Source organism: Capronia epimyces (assembly GCF_000585565.1).
Source record: "Capronia epimyces CBS 606.96 chromosome Unknown aczIQ-supercont1.10, whole genome shotgun sequence".
In the NCBI taxonomy this organism is placed as follows: domain Eukaryota; kingdom Fungi; phylum Ascomycota; class Eurotiomycetes; order Chaetothyriales; family Herpotrichiellaceae; genus Capronia; species Capronia epimyces.
In genome coordinates this window covers 124,184-150,915 of record NW_006912913.1, presented here as the reverse complement: position 1 = coordinate 150,915, position 26,732 = coordinate 124,184, and the positions used below count along the sequence as shown (strand labels likewise).

General features: G+C 53.3%; 10 protein-coding genes across 10 annotated transcripts; 6 read left to right on the top strand and 4 right to left on the bottom strand.

The window, feature by feature from the left end:
- Positions 1-311: 311 nt before the first annotated feature.
- A1O3_09595 (DNA topoisomerase III) lies at positions 312-2,295 on the bottom strand (the record flags this gene model as incomplete). Its single annotated transcript, XM_007739689.1, has 3 exons — positions 312-1,722; positions 1,777-2,153; positions 2,206-2,295. The coding sequence occupies 3 exons, from the start codon at positions 2,293-2,295 to the stop codon at positions 312-314; spliced, it is 1,878 nt and encodes a 625-aa protein (XP_007737879.1).
- Positions 2,296-2,847: 552 nt separating this feature from the next.
- On the top strand, positions 2,848-3,975 carry A1O3_09594 (uncharacterized protein; the record flags this gene model as incomplete). Its single annotated transcript, XM_007739688.1, has 2 exons — positions 2,848-3,207; positions 3,256-3,975. 2 exons carry the CDS (start codon positions 2,848-2,850, stop codon positions 3,973-3,975), a joined length of 1,080 nt encoding a protein of 359 aa, XP_007737878.1.
- A 547-nt stretch (positions 3,976-4,522) lies between these two features.
- A1O3_09593 (uncharacterized protein) lies at positions 4,523-4,960 on the top strand (the record flags this gene model as incomplete). The annotated part of the gene is made up of 1 exon (XM_007739687.1): positions 4,523-4,960. The coding sequence occupies one exon, from the start codon at positions 4,523-4,525 to the stop codon at positions 4,958-4,960; it is 438 nt and encodes a 145-aa protein (XP_007737877.1).
- Positions 4,961-6,121: 1,161 nt separating this feature from the next.
- Positions 6,122-9,079, top strand: A1O3_09592 (uncharacterized protein; the record flags this gene model as incomplete). The annotated part of the gene is made up of 1 exon (XM_007739686.1): positions 6,122-9,079. The coding sequence occupies one exon, from the start codon at positions 6,122-6,124 to the stop codon at positions 9,077-9,079; it is 2,958 nt and encodes a 985-aa protein (XP_007737876.1).
- A 489-nt stretch (positions 9,080-9,568) lies between these two features.
- A1O3_09591 (uncharacterized protein) lies at positions 9,569-10,598 on the top strand (the record flags this gene model as incomplete). The annotated part of the gene is made up of 2 exons (XM_007739685.1): positions 9,569-9,626; positions 9,883-10,598. The coding sequence occupies 2 exons, from the start codon at positions 9,569-9,571 to the stop codon at positions 10,596-10,598; spliced, it is 774 nt and encodes a 257-aa protein (XP_007737875.1).
- Positions 10,599-12,192: 1,594 nt separating this feature from the next.
- On the bottom strand, positions 12,193-15,401 carry A1O3_09590 (uncharacterized protein; the record flags this gene model as incomplete). The annotated part of the gene is made up of 2 exons (XM_007739684.1): positions 12,193-15,267; positions 15,369-15,401. The coding sequence occupies 2 exons, from the start codon at positions 15,399-15,401 to the stop codon at positions 12,193-12,195; spliced, it is 3,108 nt and encodes a 1,035-aa protein (XP_007737874.1).
- An 891-nt stretch (positions 15,402-16,292) lies between these two features.
- On the bottom strand, positions 16,293-16,925 carry A1O3_09589 (shikimate kinase; the record flags this gene model as incomplete). The annotated part of the gene is made up of 2 exons (XM_007739683.1): positions 16,293-16,748; positions 16,800-16,925. 2 exons carry the CDS (start codon positions 16,923-16,925, stop codon positions 16,293-16,295), a joined length of 582 nt encoding a protein of 193 aa, XP_007737873.1.
- A 1,461-nt stretch (positions 16,926-18,386) lies between these two features.
- Positions 18,387-19,483, top strand: A1O3_09588 (uncharacterized protein; the record flags this gene model as incomplete). Its single annotated transcript, XM_007739682.1, has 4 exons — positions 18,387-18,606; positions 18,662-19,134; positions 19,181-19,205; positions 19,260-19,483. 4 exons carry the CDS (start codon positions 18,387-18,389, stop codon positions 19,481-19,483), a joined length of 942 nt encoding a protein of 313 aa, XP_007737872.1.
- Positions 19,484-20,290: 807 nt separating this feature from the next.
- A1O3_09587 (uncharacterized protein) lies at positions 20,291-25,516 on the bottom strand (the record flags this gene model as incomplete). The annotated part of the gene is made up of 1 exon (XM_007739681.1): positions 20,291-25,516. One exon carries the CDS (start codon positions 25,514-25,516, stop codon positions 20,291-20,293), a length of 5,226 nt encoding a protein of 1,741 aa, XP_007737871.1.
- Positions 25,517-25,923: 407 nt separating this feature from the next.
- Positions 25,924-26,556, top strand: A1O3_09586 (ubiquitin-conjugating enzyme E2; the record flags this gene model as incomplete). Its single annotated transcript, XM_007739680.1, has 5 exons — positions 25,924-25,996; positions 26,050-26,129; positions 26,191-26,316; positions 26,368-26,447; positions 26,496-26,556. 5 exons carry the CDS (start codon positions 25,924-25,926, stop codon positions 26,554-26,556), a joined length of 420 nt encoding a protein of 139 aa, XP_007737870.1.
- Between the last annotated feature and the right edge of the window lie 176 nt (positions 26,557-26,732).

Below are 26,732 nucleotides of genomic sequence, written 5' to 3'. Positions count from 1 at the left end.
GGTAGATACCAACGCTGGCGCCGAGATCCCATTTTATGTGGTCCTATTGACAAGCACGCCCGAAGTCGACAACTGGCGACGTGCCAGAGCGAACAGTACCTGCACCAACCGGACCTGTGGCTCTACGGCAAAGATTGAAGGAGAGATCGATAGGAGAGATCGATAGGAGAGATCGATAGGAGAGATCGATAGGAGAGATCGATAGGAGAGATCGATAGGAGAGATCGATAGGAGAGATCGATAGGAGAGATCGATAGGAGAGATCGATAGGAGAGATCGATAGGAAAGATCGGTAGGAGAGATCGATAGGATTAGTGAGTGCTGGCATTTACAACATACTTAGTCACAGCCTCCTTTAGAACGTCAATCTCACGCTGTGTCTTGACAAACACTTCTCTATACTGGTCCAAGCTCTCTTGAACGACTTCAGTGCGACTCTTACGCCCGTCCGAGATGGCCTTCATCTTGAGTTCCATCTCTTTGCGGAGGAACGGCTTGCTGACACTGACGTCGAGACCCACATTGTCGTATCCCTCAATCAACGCCACCCCAAGTGTTGTAGGAATGAATTCCTGCACAGAATTGCGACCGCTCCCAGATTGGGGCCTGGTATCGACATATGAGCGGTCCTTGATCTTGGAGATATGCTCGGCCATTGTTGCGTCGGTACCAATCCCGTTTGCGTCCATGAGGGCAATAAGTTCGGGTTCGGTAAGATATCCAGGAGCCGTTGTCTTCCCGTCACTCATGCTGGCTTCGGAAGGTTCAAAGGTTTCACCAACGGTGAAGCCAGGGAGCTGCTGACTGCTTTCCCATTTGTCGTACACATAGACATCAAGGTAGTTTCGTTGACGAACAATAAGTCCGTGGGTATGAAAAGTCTCAGTGCCCCAGAGCAGCTCAATGTCGGTGGCGTCGCCCTTGGCATCATCTGAACAGCAAGCAAGGAATCTCCTGGTCACAAATTCATACACTTTCTTCTCGTGTTGATCAAGGGCGGAAGGCGCAGCGTAGTTGACCGGGTGGATTGGAGGATGGGCTTGATCGTTGTGGCTCCCTGAGCGAGGAATTCGCAACCCATTATCAAGCAATCCTTGCGCGTATTGTCCCCAACGCTCGTCTCTAGTCTGCCGCTCGACAATCGCTCGGAATCCGAACTCTCGAGGAAACTGGTCGGTCTCTGTGCGGGGATAACTGATGAAGCCTTTTGTGTATAGCTTTTCCGCCACCGACATGACTTGATGACTAGTCATGTGCAGGAAGCGACTTCCTTGCTTTTGTAGTTCCACGGTGGTCAAAGGCAATGGGCGCCACTTTGACGTCGGCTTTGTCTGCACCTTTGTAATTCGGGCGTATTTCGCGTCAAGACATGCCTCAAACAGTATAGTGACTGCCGCTCGGTCAAAGAGATGGACTCTCCGCCAGTTGAAACTGACACGTATTCCATCCCGGACCTGTACAAGCTTGATGAACCAAAAGGTCTCTGGCTTGAATCTTCTTACCCTGTTGTACCGTTCGACCACGAATCCGAGGGTGGGGAACTGGCATGAACCGTAACTGATCATCTTGTCTCGAAGATTTTCGCTCAAGCACTGCAATTCAAGACTCTGTAACCTGGTGAAGGAAGCCCCGATACGCAGGTCGAGTTCGATTCTGGCGGCAACCGCGTTAACCTGTCGCTCATCTAGGTCGATGGGAGAATGGGCTGCTTGGACAACGTGGCTACTGAGAGTCAATGTCTGCAACTGGATCTTCGGGGTAAACGTAGTCACTCACGCCCTTTCGGTGTTGCTGAACTTTGCTCGCTTTACAATAATGTGTGGATTACCTTTCTTTGCCTGGTCGCGGACTTCGCCCCCAATGTGCTCCCCTTCACGGTCGCCATCGGTCCAGATGAAGAGGATGCGAGCATAACGGGCCTGTTGTTGAATGTTGTCGGCCACGGGTTTCTTGTCTTTGTCGATGGTGGTCAACGTGGTGGCGTCGAACAACTGACTGGGTGGGCAGGACTTCCAACTCTTGTATTTCGGATCAAAATCCAGGCCCGTCAGATGGCCCAGCACGCTGGTCATGGTTACCGAGCAGTTGCCCCATTGTTGGAAATTGAACTCGAACTCGTAGTTTTTCACATATTGATTACCACGAATGGAATGCTATAAGAGGAGATGAGACGCGAAGAGGATGGTGGATGACATGGTTGCCTACCGTGGTGAAGCGGCCGCCAGCCAGATGCTGGGCGACTGCTTTGGCTATTGCCGGCTTTTCTGCAACGCAGAGGATTTTCTGGCCGGGCATCGTTCATGTTGAGGGGGCGCGGGCGGCATGCCCAGAGGACGGGATTACAGGATTACAGGCAGTGATGAGCTGGAGGCGAAAGGGAGGCAGTTGGATGCTGACGAAGGGACACAATGGTCTGGTCCGAGAAACGCGACCAACAACGCGTACAAGGAGACAGGAGATGCCACGCACCTACAGGTACTGCATGTGCGGGCACCAGGTGCTTGCGGGTGCCTGCGGGCGCCTGCGGTGGTGATTTTGCTTGTAAAATACCCAGGTACGAAATACAGGTATTGGAGTTACGGCGACAGTTGCTGACGAGAAGTGCTGATTGGACAAGGCGGATCTTGTGCCTGCATCATGGAAATCTCATTGCGTCATTACTTTTCGCGGTATAAATACAAACGCGAGGTTGTTTCCTGACAGCGCCCTCATCACGCCGACTGTCAACTGCTTTTCCATTCTCGCCTCTCGTTGTCTACCGTCCGTACCTAAGGTAGCAAGCAGTCGTGAGTCGTGCTCGCTTCACAACCTAGGTCTTCGCATCTTGTCAGCTGAGTGCGGCTCGACATGGCCCTCCCAGTTCTTCGCACCTTGACACAATGCGCCGAGTACAATACGACCGTGGCTCCATTCCTCTCCCAACTACGGCCCCTTCCAGAGGTCTTCGTTCAGGCCTTTGCGAGCCCTGCGGCGCTGAAACAGCTATATCTTGACACGAACCCTCTGGTCACAGCTGTTGCCTTCTCGCTGGCTCTCGCCCCCGTCTTCCTGCTGGTCTCGGAGGTCAATAAGAACTACTCTCAGGTAGATCGAGTCTGGTCGATATTACCAACCATCTACAATCTCCACTACGCTCTTTACGCTCGCCTGGCAGGACTTCGCACGACGAGACTTGACGTGGCCGCAGCCATCAGTGTGGTCTGGACTGTAAGCATGCCATGCCGGGTCCCCTTTTTCGAACTAACACGGTGGCAGACACGACTGACCTACAACTATTTTCGCAAGGGTGGTTATTCCGTTGGAAGTGAAGACTATCGTTGGGCCATTGTGAAGGAGCATATTGGACCTGCTGTCTTCTTCGTCTTCAATGTCCTCTTCATCTCGTTGTACCAATCGCTTCTCCTCTTCAGTGTCACCACTCCGACTTATGTCCTTCTCCTCACTCAGCGCCTGGCCACATACAGCCCGCAGACGCCCTCATGGGATTGGAAAGACACTCTTGCCGGCTCAATAATACTATTTTGCATAGGCATCTCATTTGTGGCTGATCAACAGCAGTGGAACTACCATCTGGCCAAGGCTGATTATCAGAAGCAAGCCAAAGTACCCGTGGGCTATGAGCGGGCAGACCTAGACCGGGGCTTCTTGATCAAAGGTCTCTTCGCCTACTCCAGACACCCAAATTTTGCCGCCGAGCAAGGTGTCTGGGTTACCCTTTACTTGTGGTCGTGCTTGGCTACAAAGACTTGGTACAATTGGAGTGGAACCGGAGCAGTGCTCTACTTACTCCTGTTCCAGGGTAGTACTTGGCTAACGGAGCTTCTGTCCTCCGGCAAGTACCCAGAGTACAAGATCTATCAAGAGAGAGTTGCAAAATTTCTGCCTCTGCCAGGTCCATCGCCATATCATGCCGCAGGCTCCAACCCCCAGGATAGTGAAGCGCTGAAAGCACGCCAGCGATACGATCTACGCTGACGCCATTGCTATGCATATAGCGTAACAGATGGATCTTAGATGACATGTGGCTCAGATGGCGCTGTCAAGACATGCACAATGAAAGACTACTTCCAGTCCCGGGAGCATTCACACCAGACCCCCCTGTTGTCGTGTGAGGCTTTGTAGGGCATCTCTCATGTCCAGTATACGTTATGGTGATCTATTCAACCCCGCCCAGAAGCCAAGGGGCCCGACGCAACAAGGCCTTAGCCGTCTTGAATTGGGATAGGCGAGCGACAATCCGTTGCAAACCGGGACGCTACTACTGGCGGAGAACCTCCGACTTCCTACTACTACTGTAACACCGATAACAGTCGGTCAAGGTCGACATTCCTCTCAACTACAACCGTGCAGCCTGTTCAAGGTCAGTCCATGGCGGCAGGTCCAGGAGTGAAGCAGGCTTCACTGCAATATTTGTGGCTGCTGCCTTTGATTGCAGGATCCTCGTGGTTTATGACCCTGTCCACTCTCCTGATCTATTGGCTCGTTAGAGGTCGTCCCAGGTACCCTCATCAGAGGAACCCATATGTTGCGTGAGATCAACCGCTCACAGTGGTGCCGGTCGAATGCGGATGCTGATGTCTGTCCCAGCTACATTTCCAACATTGCCGCGTTCGAGCTCAAACCGGTGTTCATCACAGGTTGCACAATCACTGCCGTCGCCTTTGCTCTGACTGTGGTCGCGGTCCACTACGCTCGTTATTCCAGTCACTTATACGGGCTCGTTTACGATGCACAATGGAAGAAGAGAACCTCGGTCCTTGCCGTCATTGCCGGCCTGTGGGCATCTCTATCTTTGCTGCTGCTTACCGTCTTTGACACGTACCGTGCCCATGACCGCCACGTGATCTTGATGTTGTCTTGTTTGGCCGGGCTCGGTCTTTCCTCGATCGCTACCAGTGCCGTATGGTTCGACCAGGCCTGGAGACCTCCGGCACGAGAGGGCTTGCGGAAATGGTGGTGACTCCCCTTCTCAGGACCTTCCCTGTGGTACGTGGGCCCGACTAACAGGCTGCACGTAGGTGCCTCGCAAGCAATGTATTGGTCCTGGTTGAGGTCGCTCTGGGACTCACATTTACGGCTCTGTTCGATGTTTCTTGGTGGAAGACGGCGGGTGTCCTCGAATGGGTGTTGACTTATATAGGTGCCTTATGGCTGATGACGTTTGTTGGATACCTCAGGTGAGCTCTTCAGCAGTGGACTTTGCGATGCTTCATATGGCTGACCTTCCAGGAATACCAACACGGACGCCTCCGACGGGACGTCAGAAGAACGACCTTTGCTTGCGTCTGAAGACTGAGTGGCAAGGTCGGCTGAGGGAGGCAGCAATCTCGGATCGACGCATTTGAGTGTGAAGTACATAGGGAAACTGTTTATATAAGATGGCAGTAGGTGGCAAGGGCTTAGGGTAGGGCTTAGGGGCTCAAAGCCCTAGAAGGCGCCCCCACGCCTAGAGATTCCGCCGGGAGGATCTCTTAATGTTAGGTCTTGGGCGCCTCTAGGCAAGGTTTGGGCATCCTTAGCCATCCTCTAAGCTGCGTTTACAGTAATTCGTATCAGGGACCCTGGTGACCTAACCCTAACCCTAACTCTAACCCTAACTCTTAGGTGCCGGCTACATAATCCATGACGGCACGACTCGTCTGGCGTCACAGCCACATCCACATCCACAGCCATGCTCGTGCTTGACTGCATGGGATGATGATGTACAAGATCGGTGTGATGAGTCGCATACTGTACATCCAACTCGTCAGCTTCAGCTTCCTCGAGGATGGCTAGGAAAGACGGCATCGATTCATGTGGAAAGGACTAAATCATCAACTCAGCTTGGCTCAGCATCCACTGACGGGCACTCGACCCATCAGACCACCAGCAGCACCAGCACCACCGCGTACACTGGTGTCCATTATCCTTAGCCCTTCACTCCCATTGTCTCTTCGGCCATGACCGGATCGAACATGGCGGATTGACGGGAAAAGCTGTGACTCCAGTCTCTTGTTCTGTCTCCTTCGCCCTGCCTGCAACTCGGCTTCAGCACTCTTGCTGTCATGCCTCGCTGAGCTGGACGGAGACCCCGACGGCGAGCAGCATCGACAACGGCAACCGCCGCCTTGCCTGTGACAGCATGGACCTGGAGAGGATCAAGCAAAACCTCCGCTTACGCTCTGGCCGATTGAAGAAGAAGAGTCGCAAGCCCACCGTTCAGTCCAAGGCGTCCGATCCGCACAGCAGCCAGGCCGGTTCGGCGAACCCGCCCGCTCGACCGCCGACGGCAGCGGTCCATAGTCCTGCCAAAAAGCAGCCTGCTCCTCACAACGGGGACACGGGCATAGCGCTCTCGCCGATCACATTGGTTGACTCGGCGGGTTCACTAGAGCACCGCCCTGATATACCCCGTGCTGCAACGGGGCCAGATCTGAGGTCTGACCTACCGGACTTGTCAAGCCGATATGGTCGTTCAGGCATAGAACGACCTCTAGCAGGTGCTTCACCCCAACCTACAAGAGACCCTCCAGCCGTCCAACGTACCATGTCGGAGACCGACACTGGGGCCTTTCAGAATCTAGGCTCAGATGTCCTAGACTTTGACCTGCGACCGCCGCCGCCTCGATGCAGGATTCCTTCAGTCGAGTCACTTTCAGAGTCACTGTTTTCGTCGGGGCACCTCAAGACTCTCCTTCGTCACCCAGGGTACCTAGCACGGTTCACTTCATTTCTCGCAATGTATCAACCCCAGAGTCAATCCGTCCTTCTGAATTTCCTCGAGATCCAAAAGGCCATCAAGGCTGTTGAATATGCCAATGCTGTGGCTCAAGGAATCGCACCGCTAGCCATAGCTGACGAAGATTCCCCATCCATCGGACCTTCCACTGCCGCCACGCTCGACAAGGCCTTCGAGGAATCAAGTGAGGCTGCATTTCATGTCTTAGCCGACACTGCTCTACCTGCATATATCACCTATAACCTGGTGAAAGTAGTCAGCGAGTGTCTCATTCATGAAATTACTGGCAGACAAACGACCTTTTTGGAAGACTCCGTTGGGGGCTTGTCCGAAGTCTTTTGCTTGACCGACCCGAACCAAGAAGACAATCCCATCATTTACGCCAGCTCAGAGTTCTATCGTTTTACAGGCTACGGGCCAGACGACGTAATCGGGAGAAATTGCCGATTTCTGCAAGGAACGAGGACGAAGCGAGAATCCGTGTCGCGCTTAAGAAGCGGCATTGAAAACGGTCACGAGATCTGCGAAACGTTGTTGAACTACCGAAGAGACGGCAGACCATTCATCAATTTGTTGTTGATTGCGCCACTCCATGATGACAAGGGCAATGTCAAATATTATATTGGCGCCCAGGCGGACGTGACCGGCCTGGTTGAACGTGGCAGCGGCCTGGATGGGTTCGGGCGCTACCTAGTGACCGAAGAGAACGAAACCCGGGAGGGAGAGATCGGGGGCACCGCAGTTGATGCCAGTTCGCCGAGTGCACGGAAATCAAAGGTGCTTGCCAAACTGCGAGATCTTAGTGAGACATTCGACCTGGAAGAATCCGCGGTCGTGCGTTCGCACAGCAGGTCGGCTTCTACAGCTCGAGACGATGACGAACGTAGTATTGGCAGTAGCCGGAGAGCACCTCGACGGCTTATCCCCGATTCTGACGGCTCTTCGGTCGAGGAGGGCGGCGACCAGGCCCGCAGTGACGGTGCTCTCTGGACAACACTCGGTGATTCTGGCCGATTCGATTCATCCGGGAGGCTGCCCGGTGTCTACGACAGCTACATGCTAATCAGACCGGCTCCGTCGTTAAGGATTGTGTTTGTGTCTTCCAAGCTACGTCGCCGACTAGGCAATATTGTTCAGCACCCATTCCTGTCTCATGTCGCGGCACCGTCCAAAACGTTATCAGGACTCCAAGAGAGCTTTGAAACGGGCGTGCCTGTTTCGGCCAAAATTCATTTCATGTACAGCCAGGGTGACCGGAGCGAGGGAACCAAGATAAGCCCAGACAAGCAGCTAGATGAAGCAGGACAAAGTCGAGTCTGTTGGATCTCTGCAACTCCGCTACTGGGCAGTGACAATAACATTGGAGTGTGGATGGTTGTAGTTGTCGACACAACCAAAGTATTTACGACATCTAGGTTGGAGAATGGAGCCGAAACGAATGTGAACCACAAGCCAATCTCCACCACTACAGGCCGCCCGACAAAAATCACTATCCCAGCTCGCGAATCAACCGGGGAACGACAACAATCGCGACCCAGCAAGCAACCCGACCAGGATGGCCCGCCTAGGGACACATCTACCAGTCCAACACGGCTTGAGCAGGTGGCGGATACCACCAACATCGTTCCATCGACCTCATCCCCAGTACATAACGGATTCCTGGACGATAATGAAGACAAGCAGGCAAACCACGAGGGGCCGCAGGGGGTAGAAGAGCCCCAGTCAAACCTGGCTGCCCAGAACAGCGCTGAACAGGATTCGGATTTTGTGCCGGTAAACACCAACCACACGAGGCTTGGCTTCGACAGTCCAGCAGGCTCGAACGACGATTCTGGTAGACTGGCAATCCAAGCCCATGGATTAGAGGAATGGCAACAAGCTCATCATGAAGCTGGCGGTGGCAGTGACGGAGATCCCGATGCACCGATGACATTGGACCTCGATGGTGATCTTTATCATGCGCTGGCAGGTCTCAAGGCTGGAGCAGAAGGTGTTGATCTCGACTCACCGTACGCTCGCGAAACCTCAGATGAGGCGAACGTCCTCCATAGCTTCTCAGACGACGAAGATACTCCTAGACGGCCACAGCGTCTCAGCCACTTTGACAACGGCTCGGCTTCTCCCTCACGGGCGGGAACTAGCACGATGGAGGCATCACCAATGAAATCGAACAGCAAGCATTACATGGACTATCTCCGTCATCCCGGGAGCAGGGCATCGTCCGAATACAATCGCCCACTGTCTGGAAGCGGACTTCTATCGTCGATGTACCATGCAGAGGGTGCAGACGATGATACGGGAGATGATGGTGAAGACTTCAATGACGCACAGTGCGCAAGAACCCCGTACAGTGTTGATTGAAAACATTCGGCGGAGCAGGAGGCTATTAATACTAAGCTAAATGTAGTCATAGTGATAGCTGGGCGAACACGGCGGGAAACAGTAGCAGTAGCGGTAGCTATCTGCAATATGCCTACCAGCACGTACATAGCTAGTAGCATATATGGAGTCACATGTACGGAGCACCTAGGTATGTAGGTATGTAGGTATGCTTTGCTTGTTGAAACTGGACGTGTTCAGTGTCAAGAATGCCAGCCTCGCCTCCTTAGCCCTAGCAATTACTTGTAGGTGACTAGTGATACCAGACGAGGCTGAGGCATGCCAAGCCATTACATAATCAAGACTCGATTGGGCAGCCAACGTCCAACATCCGACTTCGACTTTTTCTCACTGCTCGTGGTTTTTGCAGTATCAACCACTCCCACAACCACTCCCTCTCTTGACTCTTACCTCTCCTGTCGAGCGTTCCTAAGCTCTGTTAGCAAGCCCCTTCTATGCACGGTAACAACTATGCCTCAAGACATCGACGTCGAGCCTATTCCTCCAATCAAGGACTTGGCCAGTAGTGGTAAGTCAAGTCTACCTCCATTGTCAGTTGGCTCCCAACACGGGATTCACGCGGCCATCACGTAATCCTAGTGTGTGACCTGAAAAGAGGTGGCTGAGACTGAGGCTGAGACATTCTCTCTGTGCCATGTCTTGCACTGGACTCTCTTCTCTTCTCAAGATTCCGGCTCCTGCTCCTGCTTGTTTGCGATATCCCCTACTGAACAAAAAGACCGACTCCGACCCTGTCTGTGCTTGCTGACTCTCCAATGTTACAGAACCGTCTGTCCGACGTGCTTGTCTCAAGACCATAATTTCCCACCTCGGCGACCGGGCTCCTACGTCTCCGTTGACCCCGACACAATGTCTTCAACTCTGGCGTGGCCTATACGTCGCATTGTACATGCACGATAGCAAGAACACGATATCGGTCCAGAACCTAGCCGCCGAGCTGGCGCGAACGGTCCCGACGATGGCGGCCAAGGACGACGAGGCCATCAGCCAGGGCGAGCAGCCGTCTTGGTTAGACACGTGGGCCACCGCTTTTTGGGAGACTATCAGCCGAGAGTGGGCCTTGGTTGACCAGTGGCGCATGAACAAAGTCCTGCTGCTCGTGCGTTTCTACCTGAGAGAGACATTCAACGTCTCACTCGGCTTAGTCGCAACGGACGATTCTGAGACCAAGGCAAATTCAAAGGATTTGGCCTCGAGGCAGAGGCAGATCCTGGAGACGTGGCCACTCAGTCCGCGTGAGCGCAAGGTTCCCGACGGGTTGCGGCTTCATGTCCTCGATATCTGGGTTGATGAGCTTCTCGGACAGTTTGACGCAGCACACAAGCAGTCAGAGTCTGAACCCGCCGCCGCCGCCGTGCAAGACGTCGTGAAGACTTTTATGTCACCAGTTGAAACGATTAGCAAAGAAGCATTGAGCAAAGGGGTCAGAATGCGGGCGAAGGACGCAATCGGCCTCTTCCACGAGAGATTTCCGTCTTGAGCATCTCGGGACTCGTCTTCCAGAATGAGCCAAAACAAGGACCGCGAGACCCGGGTGAATCATTCGGCTACACATCATGTGGAGATCACCAATCAAGTGATGGCCGATAGTCAGGGCACTGTAAGCCAGGGCACAGTAAGGCCTACGGTTACCCCGATATCTTGCGGCATGGCGAATGACACGTTTTTCAAGAACGCCCCCAGCAGCAAGCATGGTCATGGTTATTTTCAGGAGACTGTCGAACCGAAGGTCATCAAAGGGAAAGACGCAGCCTCCACGGTCGTGACTAAGCCACCGGAAAGGCAGCAAGCAGGTGTTCCTTTTGGGACTTGGTTCTAAGATTCAACCAGGCCACCGTCCTGAACGGTCAGACCACAGGTACAAGATGATCTTCGATTCTTGTTCATCACTGGACCGCGAAGGTCGCTCCCGTCGGGCATCTTGGTGGTAGGGATCTCGTGTATCCAGCCTGACTCCTGACCACTGTCTCTTGACTCCTGCTTCCTGCCTCCTGCCTCCTGCCTCCTGCCTCCTGCCTCCTGCCTCCTGCCTCCTGCCTCCTGCCTCCTGCCTCCTGCCTCCTGCTTCCTGTCACCCAAGGCCATGTCAAAGATCTCATCAACCACGACTCCAGCTTCTTTCCGAGGATGAGGACGATGATGTGGATGAGGATGAGGACGGGGATGAGGATGAGGACGAGGATGAGGACGAGGATGAGGACGAGGATGAGGACGAGGATGAGGACGAGGATGAGGACGAGGATGAGAACGAGGATGAGGACGAGGAAAATACCATACTGTACTTTACGTACGGAGGACGGAGGACAGACTCAGGCGCCTTTAGACGGGCGAAGGCGATACAAAACAGAACCAAACCCAGAACCAGAACCAGAACCAGAACCAAAATATTCCAGACAGACACATAGACATATATAGATCGGGTCCGGTAATTCCGGATCTACACTACCAGAGATCAGAGATCAGACGCCTCAACTCCATCGCTTCGCTCGCTAACTAAGCATCATGCGCACGCCTCGAGCCATGCTCAACATGTGACCCCGAAAGTAAAGGCAAAAACGCATCGCAACGCAATACAACACAGCTAATGCATGCTAACCATGTGCGTGCCGCCAAGGACACATCCCCGAATCAGTATCGCTCCCGGAGACGAGACGCTCGCCAAAGCCATGGATATGATGAACTTGCACTTGCTGGATGAAAAGTCGCTGCAACAAAATGCGCAATCAGGTACCCTCCATTCCTCCATCTCAAGTCCGAGCTCACCAATGTCATGTGTGAGATGCATCCCCATTGAGTTGCTCTCAAGACTTCTTCTGCCTCTGCCCGTGCCACTCTAGAAGACGGCGGGCTTCCACCAGCTCCCTCTGTTGTTCTGCTCTTCCTCTTTCTCCTTTCCTTTGCTGTCCGCACTCCCGACTGCCTTCCCGCTAGACCCGGACCCTTCAATGGCATGATCAGTGGTTGTGGCAGCCGTATCTATCAAGCTCCCCAAGATTCACACATCAGTACGCAGTTCCTCAAAAGCCTTCCAGATGCCCAGATGACGGTCGAAAAGTGAGATATATTAAAATTAATCATGAAATGGACATACCTAGACCCAACCCAGCCTCGGTCACTTCAACCTCGGGCAGTTGTGGGGCAGAAGATTCATCAGGACCCTCCTTCGCTGCTGAGGTGTCTCCCTCGGCCGATGGCACATGCTGTTCATGGGCATCTTGAAATGCTGCCTCGTCCTCTTGTGATGCGTCATTCTCAGGCCCTTGAGTTGTTGCATCCGTCTCCGGTGACGAGGCGGCGGCAGCGGCAGCGGCAGCGGCTTCTTCTGCCCTTTTCCTTTCCATTTCCGCTGCTCGAGCTTGCTGTCGTTCATAGTTCTCCCGGCGCGCCGCTTCGTCTTTCAATTTCCTCCTCCTCTCCACTTCATCCATCCCCCCAGTCTTCTTGAGCTTGCCTTCCTCCACGAACTTCTCGACCTCGCGTTGGAATTCTCCGACCTTGCGAGTCTCCAACTCACGCTGACGGACTCTCTCAGCCCTCTCGATGGCCTCCAGTCGGCTCTCATGGTTTGGCTGCAAGGCTCGAACCTCATGGAGCACACCAGTCTTTGCTTCATGCGGATCGACATCCGTGTCGAATGCTATGCTCTTTGAGGGATGACGCCCGCCAGTGCTCGCTGCCTGCAAGTTCTGCTGTTTGGTAGCTTCCTCCACCAGCTTGAAGACATTGGTAATGTCCTCAAGGTCGCCGTCGAGATCATTCATTAGTTCGTCTTGTTGCGTCAACTCATCCCTCTCTGTCATGACAACCTGAAGCTCCTGCTCCCAGATCTTCGTCCAGATGGGCTTTTCACGCTTGACAAAATCTTTGACTTTGCTCAACTGTTTGGCCGTCGTGCTGATCTCTTTGCTGATGTCCTCTAGTTGACGTGGCAATGGCCTGACTCCTCTCATTACAACATCCTTGCGGAGCTCTTCGACAATGTCGGATAGATCGTCTACACGGTTGACTAGCGCCTCCGAGTCACCCGAGAGGACCTTCTTACCCTCGTTGATATGGACACGTCCGGCATCGCCTTGGTATGCTGCGTTGGCTGCCTCGACTGCAACTGCTTTAACATTGGTCGCCTTGACTTTGATGTCGCTCATTGCTGCAGTGAAATCTGACGACATGGTAGAGTATGTCTGCCGTAGGACGGCGATCTCGCGCCGCAGGCTCTGAATCTCTTGTAACGAGGCCTCAGATGGTGCGGGAGCGGCGAACTTTCCGGAAGGCAGGGTTGGCGTCCGGGAGGGATGGTGACTGGGTACGGCAGACATGCGAGCCATTTCCTTAGAGGTCTCAAGTTGTCGATCTGAAAACCGCTGCATCATTGTCGTCTGTCCCTCGAGCAAGGACCGTACTCCTTCCAAGCTCTTCTGCACGCCCCCAAGCCCTTCATCAATTTGCTTCTTGACTTCGTCAAGCGCTTCGACATTTAACACCAATACAGATCTATCCTTGACGTCCGAAAGATCTTCCAGTTCATGCCTTACACCAGAAATTGGATCTTGGACATAGATTTCAGGAAGGTCAACTCCGTTGTGTTGCGTGTTCCATGCAAATTTCTCGATGAACGCCAGCTGTAATCTTGGGATGGTCAGCTCTCCGTATCCTTCTGCCAAAACGAACTTCTTGATCTTGCTCTTGTACTGGAGAAACAATGTCAACTCTTTCCCTTGCGGAGGCGACGATTCAACACCGAGCACTTGCGACTGGGGCGGGGTGATGATTTCACGAGTTTGTCGCGAGATAGTGTGGGGAGTGTCGACCGCCTCCGTCTCGATGGACGTCTTACGGTCTGGAAGGCGGGGAGCAGACTGAGAGTCTGCAGATCCTGGGTCTTGGTATTCTTCTGGCGGCGGACCTAGAGGTCCATTGACTGTTGCTCCCACGACCGTGTTTTCGTCACGAGCTGTATCTAGCCGAGGAGGCTGGTGGTATTCCTCCGGGGTTTTTACTGTCGGGCTGTCGATAGCTAGCGATTCATCCGGAGCTTGGATCTGAGGTATCTCCTGCAACGACAACACGGGGGTTTCTTCCCTCTCCTCGGAGATTCGTTGAGGGGCTCGGACAGTACCACTCCCGCCCGGTGATATGTCTCCTTGGCGTCCAGACCTCGCTCTTGACTGTTGGTAGGAACTCCGAGATCGCACGGCAGTCAAAGATTCTCGGAACTCTTTTCCCCTGTTCGGTATTGGCGAGTGCTGAGTGGCAGGGATCACAGGGACGCCATTTGGCGAGGCGCCAAGGTGCTTTTGTATTTGGTATGCGGAAAACCTTCGGGATGCCCGTCTTTCTAAATCTCCTCCACGCTGGAGCCTCGTGAAAGCGTCTGTTTGCTTTGGGGGTGGAGGTGGAGGATGTGGGAAATTGATGGCAGGGCCTGTGGTGGCCTGGGCTGCAGTATAGTAGGGCAGTGCCGCAGAAGCGGCTTGTGGTGGGTTTGAAGGCGTGTCTGGAGCCGATTCAGACTGCGGGCCTCGAGAAGCACCATCCCGCTGTAGTAGTTGTCGATTTGCCAGAGGCTGATTTGCTGCTGGCACGGCTGAAACGCTTGTGGAGGTGTACGCGGGCTGCGTAGCAGGCAGGTTGTCTTGCGGCGTGGGCCCTCGCGAACCTGAAGCGGCACTGGGCACATCCTGAAGCATATGTGTCAAGCCCGACTCATTGCTGCCAGTCGTGGACACGCTCGGTTGTCTTCCCGAGGCAGCCGGTGGCCTCCCTTGAGACGGGGCACCAGGGTCCTTCGATGCTCGCCCACGTAGTCTGCTTTGCTTCCTCTTGAGACCATGTAGGAGGTTGATGATGATATCACGAATTCGGGGGAGGTAGTTATCGAGAGCTTGTGGCGAGGCAGGCTGACTGAGAGTATCCTCGAGGATGTTCCGCAGAAGATCAGGGACGGGACCCAGGTCGGAGGTTTCAACGCCTATTGAGTTGAAAGCACGACACGCAAGATTGAATTCATACCCCAGGCGGACATAGACATCCGACACCTCCTCTTCCTGTGCCTGCCCACGGGACCATTGTGTCAACGTCTCCAGCAACTGTTTAGTGGCCACTAGTAGATGGGTGACGCTCTTTTCGATCTGGGATATTTGTTTGTCGGGCTACACATAGCTTTAGTCAAGAGCGAGCGACTGCAAAAGGATGGGTCGGTACGAACATTCGCGCTCCTTTGAGAGCGCCCTGAGCCAGATGAAGACCTCACTTGAGATCCCAGTTCCGATGGAGGAGGATTCATCGTGGGAGGAGGAGAGCGCACGGGGTCCCGTTGGAGGTGCGGCGGGTGCTGGGTTGGTGATGTGAATGGAGACGCCGATGCGGATGCGGATGCGGATGCAGATGCTGATTGCTGCATCATCGGACGAGCGTTAGCCACGAGCAGGGTCCAGAGACATCGTCGGTGAAGCGATTGGGATGGTCGCTCGCCCTGCTCGAGAAGTCTATCTGGAAGAAAAGGCCAGGCGCGTGATACGTGACGGAGATGCTGGCCAGGAGAAATGTTGGAGAGACGGTACTCGTACATTCACCCCGACCACGTGCCAAGGATGCCTGCACCTGTGGCGGCGACTACTAGGATACTACTATTTAGTTGAAAGTCATCAGGACAACTCGAACTTGAATCTCCCTCAGGGGTCCCTTCTCTTCTTCTACAAGATACAAGAAAAGCCTGGTTGACTTCTTATCATCGTCGAGCTCCTCCCCGCATACAACCGTCCCCTTGTTCGCCCTGGCGTGAGCCACAATAACCAGATCGTCAGGTTTCCGAAGCGGCGCACTTGACATCGGGGAGCCAGGCAAGAGGGCGAATCGAAACCCTGCCTCCACAGTGGTTTCACGTTTGTTTTCTCGTTGTTCTTGCACGTCTCAACGCTGGTAGTGTATCCAATTCGCCAAGTTGCAGAATGCTGCCTCGTTGTCATCCCGTGCTTTAGCCCGCCTTGCCACTATACAATGTGTTCTACATGTATATTGCTCAAGCTGATGTCCTCCAATGCCGAGACAACTACCCATCTGGGCAGTAAGATATACGCCGGGCGCCGATGCTTATACTAATCCAGTGTTTACCTCCGAATGATTCGCCATTACAGAGACTGGTCAACTTCAGCCAAAGACCAAGACCAGTGTCGTCTCAGCTCGGCGGTCCGGAAAGATTTTCGTATTCGGCCAGTTTTTGCTGGATGAGGTCGAGTGCGTTCTTCAGGACCCTCTGTTTGTCGTCCCGGACGTCCACTTGCAAGACGTCCCATTCCATTTCTTCCTCGGGTTCTTCCAGGGCTGCCATTTGACTGTGGACCATGCTCTCCTTCATATAGTGGCCCTCGCGCTCGGCCACGCGCTTCTGCAGGGTGCTTTCGTCGACTTTGAGGTAGAGGAAATGCACTTGCACCGAAGGATGTTCGTAGTTCGCAACGCGAATGACATCTCGATATTTGCGCTTCAGGGCGGAACAAGTGACCAGGACGGAGTTTGAGGTTTGAAGTCGCTTGATGGCTTCTTCTCTTAAAGTGATAAGCCAGTCCCAACGGTCTGCGTCGGCAAGTGGGATGCCAGAAGCCATCTTCTGCTTATTGGCTGCTGAGTGGAACTGAGATCTTGCATTAGCGCAGGCTGGAAACAAGCGCAGGTGAAGACCTACATCATCGCCCTCCACATACGGCCACGACAATTCTTTGGCGAGATACTGGGCAACAGTGGTCTTTCCACATCCTGCGGGCCCTGTGATGATCCAGATATGCTCAACGTGGTGAGGTTCCGACTGCATGTTGCGCGCAGAGGTAGTATAGTTCGAAGAGAATGGGCGCGCTAGGTGCTGAAGAGGACGAAGTCGTGGATTTCGTTCTGCAGACAACATGATCGCCAGTGTCAGAAAAGACGGTAAGTAATGACAGGAATAAGAACAGCCGCAGCAAGCACACGAGCACAAAGAAGACACGAGCAGGGCTGCAGGGGGCGTGAAAACTGGTGGCTACAGAAAAGCGAGGATAGCTACATACCAAGAGGGATCTGGGCCAGAGATATAAAACATCGACCACTGCCTTGGATCACCGCCGGAAGGGACCGAAAAAGGCGACAGTGAACTCAGCCTGAATCGAAGACTGCGAGGCCAGGGTGACAGTTGCCCGCTACCCCACACTGCTAGAGCATGCCAGCCAACGCCGGGCAAGCCGCAGAATTGGGTGATGCGCATGGCATCTCCGGTCGATGGAATGGGGGCTTTTTGTGGGTGAAACCCCAGGACGAATCAGCCCTAGTCAGGCACCGAAGTTTGCAGCCAGGAAAGGAAGAAGCACCAGTGATACGTGGTGTGGTATGGAGGATGGCAGATGGCGGTCAAGCGGCGCTGGGCAAGTAACAAGTGGCAGCGCAGTTTGACATCATCGGCCGAGTCACGGGCCCAGGAGCCCCAGAGAGCCTGATGATTTATCCGTGCACCTCAGCAATATAACTTCCGACAGCGCTATGATCGCCTAACATATATCTCTCCCTTCATATAGTATTTCCGGCCGCCATGTGTACTCCGTATAGCATTCGGGCAGCATTGCAGCGGTCGGCAAAGTGATCCATTAGTATCAGCGGTGTACGAATGTGATTGGCTCCTGTCATTAGCCGACGAACAGAGCCAGATGCCAGATGCCAGATGCTGCCCGGCATGGAATAGGTAGGACAAGGCTTGTAACCATGATGATCAAACAACGATCAAGAAACATCGTGGTTGCAGCCTCATCGGACATGCATCCGGTAGCTTCAAATCGCGTGTGACGGGTTTGCGTAGGCGTCGTGGAGCCACTGCAGTGGTTTACTTGGAGTGGCGGTGTCGGAGGCCTGCCGCACAACAGCGTTCACATCTTCCGGGCAAGGGAATTGCTCCTGCATCATACTCCCGCAGCGGTGCTCACTGTTGATTGTATGCGTCAATTCGATACCATTTCACGGGCCTGTAGTCGCACTGCTGGTGTGCTTCAAGTTCATGGTGTTGAGGAGGAGGCTTGGCAGTAAGCAACGCAACGCAACGCAGCTGCGCGGTGTACGGAGTACAGTATTATTACTTACTACGGAGTACGGAGCAGCCTGCAGCGCAACCCAAACCACCACCAGGTGCCGTCGTTGTATCTTCCCAGTGTTGTAGCTTCGTCTCAAGATCTTTTCTATCCTGTGTGTTCTATTCATTCGCAATAACGAGAAGAGAGATTACCGTCCAGCTCCTCGTTCCGCCGTCCCCGTCATGTCTTCCTTCTTCTTCTCAAGCCCCCTCGACATCGACATCGTGCTCGACGAAGCGGATGAACGGCAGATGGTCGATGTCAAGCTCGACAAGAACAGACGCGAAAAGGCCCCTCTATATCTCGACGGCGAGTCGGTAAAAGGTGCAGTCACCATCAGACCCAAGGATGGTAAACGGTTAGAACATACAGGGATCAAAGTGCAGTTCATCGGATTGATTGGTAGGCATACTCTGTGTATTGGTGCCTGACATGCGAGTTGACGGGTGCATTGCAGAAATGTTCTTCGATCGTGGAAATCATTACGAGTTTCTGTCTCTTGGACAAGAGCTTGCCGCGCCTGGCGAGCTACAACACCCGCAGACCTTCCCCTTCAACTTCAAGAATGTCGAGAAGCAGTACGAATCCTACAATGGCATCAATGTCAAGTTACGCTATTTCATCCGAGTCACCGTTTCACGAAGGATGGCCGATGTGATACGCGAGAAAGATATCTGGGTTTATTCATACCGCATCCCCCCCGAGACCAACAGTTCAATCAAGATGGACGTTGGTATCGAGGACTGCCTCCATATCGAGTTCGAATACTCGAAGAGCAAATACCATCTCAAGGACGTCATTGTCGGCAGAATATATTTCTTGCTTGTCAGACTGAAAATCAAACACATGGAATTGTCCATCATTCGGAGAGAGACAACAGGTGTTGCACCTAATCAATACAACGAGAGCGAGACTCTAGTTAGATTCGAGGTTTGTCGTCCGTCCCTGATGGAGATATGGCTACTGACTGCCCTAGATCATGGATGGCTCTCCCTCACGAGGTACGTTTACCATTTCAAGGACGAGTCTCCGGACTGCATACTGACCGACTACAGGCGAAACGATTCCGATCCGTCTCTTCCTCGGAGGCTTCGACTTGACACCCACCTTTCGAGAAGTGAACAAGAAATATTCCGTGCGATACTACCTCAGCCTCGTGTTGATTGATGAAGGTCCGTTGAATCTACATCTCCCCATTCCCGACTCGTATACTCGACGGCTGGATGGAAACCCGTCGGCAATTGGAGTGTCCCCGCCACCCTTGGGATCTAGGCTGTAGTCGCAGACGATAGGGTTTCCCTTCCCCTACCTACCCGCCCTCGCCAAAACCTGGGTATGGTCTATCTGCTAACGTCCTATCGCACGCAGATGCCCGCCGATACTTCAAGCAATCTGAAATCGTGCTGTATCGTCAAGCACCCGAACTGCCCCCAACGCTGTCGACCGATAGTCCGAGTGTCGGCGGAAAACCACCTGTCCAGCCGCTGCTGACTCCTGCTTAAGTCATCGGCATTTTTCATACCTACCCGTTGAACAGCGATTGTGGGGATCTGCCGCTTCGACCTGGCGCTGCAGCTCTCTCGATCAGGAAATTCTGGCCGCAACCACAGACGAAGGACGATCACCGGCAACTCTTGGCCCCTCTGGCATAATGGTATACCTCGCCGATTCATCCTCGCCGATTCATCCTCGCCCACAACATCAACGTCCCATCCCGGTCTCATCGCACCAAGCGGCAATTCCGTCTCCGCGATAAAGTGACCAGACCTATGACTTGGTTTCGCCAGTAGGAAGCCTCATGGCGAATAGCATGCATCGATTCAATGAGAGACGTCTCGTGGAGCCGTCCCCTCTACTACCAGGCTAACGGTGTTACCGGTGGGAACTGCTGAACGGGGTGATTCCATACACCGAGACAGCTACCGTATAGCCCGTCGACGAAGTTATGGCAAGTTTTGTCACTATTCGATCCGTGGGTCGTCACTCTGGTCAGGCTATGTGCTATGTGGCCGTCATGTGTCACGTTCCAGAGGCAAACCTGTGCCTGACTTCCAAGGTCCTTTAATCATAAAGCTCATTTTCTAATTCAGAGATATTCAAATCCCCAGCCTTCTCCGAGGACCGTATTCCACCGTTCCAATGCATCTTCAATGCCTCTCCCAGGCTCATCGGCTTGCCAGGCATGCCCTCCTTTTAATCTAGGCAAATCACGCCAAAACTTCTGCACGCGAAGGATGAACGGATAGAGGATGCGAAGGTGTTCTTTCCCGTCTCTGAGAAAGACGGGAGCGCTGCGGCTGTTTCCATTCTTCCCCTGGCCGCTGCGTCGCACCGAGGAGACTAGACTTTCAAATGCCTCCCCATCGCTACGCAGGTCCACGAATTTGGAGAGCACGGTTTGTAGCTCGACCTGTTGCGGCATTGGTGGCGGAGTCAGCCCACGTAGTCGCTGATCGGCAAGGAAGACCTTCAGAGGATGTACCACCCGCAGACTCAGGTAGGGGCAAGCAGCATATGCCAGTTTGTGCCCACCCACCCTCGCAGCTTCGTCGTTCTTGCCTGCCAGCTGCGGCAGCCGCACAAGGTCGAACAATGCATCCAGTGCCGTGTAGCATACTCGTCTTCTGACAACAAATATAGGCTGACGGACGCTGCCAGGCCTCACTTCCGTCAGTGCTTTCAACGGGTCGTGAGCAAGGTCGTCGGGAACGTCGCCAAACCAGGGTGCCGTAAGCAGTGATGCATTGAACAAAGTAATTGCGTATTGCTTGCAACTGTCCCTATTTATCTCCTCGGTTTGAAAGATCGGAACCACCGCATTGTGCGCCAGTTGGAAGTGTTCAATGTCAAAGGTCTCATCTCCCGGGAGGGTCTCCTCGGGTTGCTTGGTTGGCGGATTCGATAGGCCACCACACGCGAGAATACTGGAAACGGTGAGAATGACATATTTCCCTAAGGAATGGAGATGGGGAAGATCTCGCGTCGTGCCGTGCACGTCGATATGGGTCCGCAACGCTTCCAGCATGACCACCGCTGTGACAGTTGCATTTCGCCAGAGTGGCGTCTGCTGGTTGGCGGGGATCCCGGTATACTTGGTATTGATGATGGCGCTGAGGACATGGAGGGATTGTTCCACTGCCAGAACTTGTATGAAAATTTCACTGTTTGCATGCTCCAGGACCAGGGCTCGCAAGCCGTCTAGACACGCTGATGCGAATGCAATGAAGGTAGGTCTCTGGACGGATTTGCTCATGGCGGACTTCTTTGGCTGGTAACTGACGTATCCGTCCTGGATACCCAAAGTGAGTTCCAGCAGTTGAATATGATATCGCGCATAGTCTGCCACTCTGCCAGATAGTAGAGCTTTCAATATCGACAGACACTCAAGCGCCTCCTTCTGCTCCGGCGAGAGGCCTTTCACATCACTAGTGTAAGGAGGGTGGGTACTAAAGATGACCGCGCGCTCGGTCGAGTCCATCAAAATAGACGCCATTCCACGGCCATTGAGTTGATAACCCATCACTGCTGCAGAATTTGCCTTATGTGCCTCAGATAGAGTATGTAAGTATGCGGTAAAGGCAGATTGATTTGGACCCTCCTCCGCTGCAATTGCGCCAGAGTTGGAACTCCGCTTGCTTTCGGCCGGGTGATATGTTGCCCAAAGGTGCATTGCAGGTAGAATGAAGTCTGAATTACCCTTGCCCACAGCTGCCAGCGACGATAGGAGCGTCGACAAATTGGTAAAGACCAGGGACGACGCATTGAGAGACAGAGTGTCAAGGAGCCCCTTGAAGACCTCCATGATAAAGCGCCACGTGTTCTTGAAGTCATCGTGCTCAGCAATCACGTCTAAATTCTGGGTGACAAGCTGGATGACACCATCAGTCAACTGTGTAGCAGACGCCAGCCATTCTGACTGTGCATCGCCACTGGAATTAAAGTCCTCAACGCAAGCTTGTATGACATTAAATGGTCCCGCAACGAGAGTCATCGACCATGCTTTGGAGCTGAGACTTTCACCTGACGCCTCAAGCATTTTGAGGAGAATTTTGATGGCTGCATTTCGGATATCAGGGCGGCCATCTTTGCACAACTGAACCAGCTGGACCAATATGACACTCCAGAGGACAGAGGGTGCCGGCGGCCCACCGCTTGAATCCAAGCTTTGTGACACCATATCCAGAGAAGGAGCAACTGTCAGGTCGATTCTTTCAATGGTGGTTAGGACCTGTGAGGCCAGGCTCCATAAGAGAGTCGTACTTGTGAGAGCCACGTTTAGATCGTAAGGCTGGGAGCCGAATTCTCGAAGTAGGTCGGCCAGACTTATGAGTGACCTGGGGCTGAGGACGCTCAAAAAGTCGGAGATGATCAGTTGTACCGACCGAAAAGCAACCCTTAAGATTTGTGCATTTTCCTCGAGGTTTTCTGCTTGACGGGTTGGAGCATCGCTATCCGTTTCACGTTCGTCCATGTTCAAGAAAGTCATGGACAAAATCTTGAATACCATCGGCCAGCCATTGCCCAGGGTTTCCCCACTGTAACTCAACATGCTTTCCAAGGCCTCGAGAGCTCTCTTGTGAATCTCCAACTCTATGCTTCCATGCTTGCCACTTTGGGCTACATACAAGAGCTCCAGTTGATCGAGTAAAGACTGGAGGCAGCGAGACCGGATTTTGTCCGCATCCTCGGCTTCAAAATTGGGTTCGTCGAGGAGTTTGACCGCTTCCATAGATATGAGATCGAGTACGCTGGCCGCGTGCACCCGATGGCTGCCAACAATGTCACTGTCGCGCGAAATTTCCAGCAGTCGCCTCCCGATGAGGTCCCACGAGCAGGAGATTTCTGACGTGGATGCAAAGCGGTGGATGTTGACACGAGAAAGCTCGCTGATTTTGCCAAGAACGAAACCAATCTCGAGATCTAACGTTTTTGACTTGGTCCACAATCCCGATACGCTGCGGGAGGTGTGATGTCTTCCAAGCCCGGGTCTTGAGGGAGATAGAGTGGAAGAAAGTGTCCCCTCCAATGGCATTTCGCTATCGCCTGAAGCCACTTGGCCGAGGAGGCGAAACAACGCCCTCACGGCCACAGCAAAAGATTCTCCAGTGTAGCCTCGTGTACTCTCCAGCATCCTTTTCGTCGCCGCTTGCACCGCAAATATCTCGTTGGCAAGTGTAGTCTGACCATCCTTGCCGGACAGCCCAGCTCGAGTATTGCTGGATTGAGAACTCGCTGCCAACGTAGTGGGCAAAGAGATCAGAGCTTCTACCGTCTGCATTGTTTCAATGAGAATGAACCAAGAGTCCTGCTCCATGGTAGGCCCAAGTGCAATGCCCAGGTTTAGTAACGCTCGAAGGCAAAGGAGGTGTCGCACGTTCAGAGGTGAAGAAACGGGTTGGAAAGTTGGAGTCTGGGGTGGTTCGCTAGGAGATCTCATGCCTTCGTTCGCACTGTCAGCTTCTTGGTCCATGGCTCGAGTGGCAGTGGAGTTCTGATGGGCTGATATCACGCTGCTTGCATTGGCGGGAAGGGAGGCTTTTGCTAAAGTAGTGAGCAAGGCGTCTCTGGGGGTGGAGAGCTCCAGTACTCCAGACACTTGAGCCAACTTCTGAACGGATCGGACGAGAAGATGATAAAATTCAGTGTCCAGGGCCGCATTTAGAAAGGTGGAGCAGGTTGCAAGAGCAGCCGGCCAGCAAGCATCGATCATGGCGGCGCAAATCCGAACTTGAGGTAACTGAGGATGGTTGATCATGGTCAAGGGGTTGAAGAGACGTTGATACTTTTGACCGGAAGTAGATGACCGATTAGGCCTCCGAGTCGTATCATCGTCCGCCGGATCTGTTGCGGAGCTGTCTCGTTGGGCGGAGTCTTGCGATCGTCGCTGTGTCGGCCGACTCGGAACACTCAGTGGCATGACAAACTTGGAGAGGCCATCGCAGAAAGATGAGATGCAGTCCAGCACCAAAGCGTAGATGTAAGTGCTGGGTACTGTCGGAGCGGCATGTCTGTCGGGTTGCTCGATCAAGGGGGCGTCCACAACACTCCACTCCATGCTGATGCCGATCGTGCTCGTTTCTCCGACAGACACTGATGTTATCGCACCACCAAGACCCTGAGCTTCAATGGATGCTACATCCTCACTTTTGATCTCGTTGGCTCTTTGCACGGGAATCGTAGATTGGCGTCCAAGGCCGATTAGGGATGGATCCTCTGCTGCGATACGGACGAATGCCGACATCATCTGCCCGACCAGTTTCCCCGACTCTCTAGGGGTGTCAAATAACTCGAAGACGTTCCTCAGAACCGTAAAGTTGGAACATATCTTCTGGAAGAATTCCAGGCACAGTGCTCGCCTCCATGTCGGATTTCCCTCCTTTTCCAGCGCGGACAATATCAATGGAATCGTTTGGGAGAGCAGATCTCTCAATACTTCTGGATATCCCTGCACAAGCAGAACCAGTATGGACCAGGCACGCACCACGATACCAAAGGCGTCTTTCTTGGCCAGAATGCGTGACAATCCGCTCACCAGATGCTCCCAACAATCCGGGTACTGCTGGGCATGCCACGTTAAGAATGACCTGTGCGTGGGCAACAGCAGCTGCACAGTCTCGAGGAGGAAACCAGGTGGAAGGCTTTCTATCCTCAGAAATTCCGGGCGTTGCTGATCTAAAAGCATGCAAAAATCATGGAAGAGTCGGTTCGCGTCGTTCGTCGGAGTCCCCACCGACGTCTCCCGTTCCTCGGGCGCCTTTGTCTCGTCATCGGTCGAAGTGCGAGGCTCCTCAGTCTTATCTGCCTGCTCAAAGACAGTAGAGACCAGCTGGTTGAAGGTTGCCGCAGCTGTGTTACTCACTATGGCAGTCTTACTTGATTGAAGCACGGCGCAGATCTCTAGCGTCCTTGCAAGGAGTTCGCCGTGCAGATCACTGGCATAGAATTGAAGTAGCGACGGCAAGGTTTGGAGTATCTTCAATTGTGGTTCATATCCTGAGGCCACTCCCTCGCGGAAGGCATCGAGCACGTCAGGAAGTCTGGCGCGGGCAACGGCCGTGCTCGCGGTCAAGCGTTGTAAACATATGGTACCGATGCTTGCCAATTTGACATTTTTGGATTTGCAGGCTAGGACAAAGGGATCAATGAACTGAGGCCGTCTGAGAAGATCGCCGGCCAATTGTGCTTCGGACGTCACGGTGATTGCCTTGAGGTCGGCGAGCGACCGTTCAGCTGCGGTGCGGACCTCATGATGCCGTCGCTTGGAATCTGATATGAGGCTAGTCAATTCAGACTGTAGAAAGGCCTGGGTCATGCCTGCGACTACACCTCATCATAAGGGAACGACCATGGGTTTGAAGACAATAGAAGAAAATCCACAATGGATACAATGGAGTTCAAGCGCGTCGTGGGCACGAAGGCGTACAGATCTGGTTCGTTTGGAAAGAGTGTCCTTACAGAGTACTAGCAAGGCTTATTAGTCCTAATTCCGATGACAGTCAACGCCAAGGCTGTCAACCGTGACGTGACGAGGCTGCGGCTGCAGACTACCTTAGTACCTAGTAGGTAGTACTACGTACTGCTAGCAAGGCCCGACTTGAACTTCCCTCTGTTTGCCCCTCACGATTTCTCAAGCACAGCATCTTCGCCCAAACCAGCTTCTCGGCCCCCATATTCACTCCTGCTGCATTTGTCTAGGCTTTTCATTGCCTGTCTCACAAGATGGGCGCCAAAGTGCCTCGAAACTTCCGGCTGCTGGAAGAGTTGGAGAAGGGCGAGAAAGGTCTAGGTGCAGGTTGGTGTGCTGCGCTGCTCTTGACCAGACCAAGAACTGACTTCTCTGTGCAGAAGCATGTTCATACGGCCTAGCAGATAGCGACGACCTAATGATGACAAACTGGAACGGCACCATCCTCGGGCCTCCCCACGTGCGTTGCCGAACGAGCCTTCTAGGTGGATTTAAAACATGGCTGACTCTGTTCTGCACAGAGTGCCCACGAGAACCGTATCTACAGCGTCAACATCCACTGTGATTCCAACTACCCTGATCAGCCTCCCACCATCCAATTCGTGTCGAGAATAAACCTGCCTTGTGTGGATAAAAAAACAGGGAAGGTGAGGAACACCTTAGAATGTCCATGCGCCTACTGATGTTGGGGGTACTAGGTTGATCCGTCAAAACTCCCTTGTCTGGCGCACTGGAAGCGTGACTATACAATGGAAACCATCTTGATTGAACTGAGAAGGTATGTTTCCAGATCCATGTGGATATCAAGGCTAAGCCATTCTTTCAGGTACATGGCACTGCCTCAACACAAGAAACTGCCGCAACCTCCAGAAGGTACAACTTTCTAGATCAAAGTTTTTGGGAGCATGAAATCATGGCGTTGGGGTTCTGCCATCCTGCAACATAGCGGTGATTGATGAGGTCTTGACGATGCATATCAGGCGTCAGAATCGGTTAACGCAATATCCTTTTGCAACACGCTGCAAGGTCATTAGTATCAGGTAGCGCCAGAGAAATCTCATTG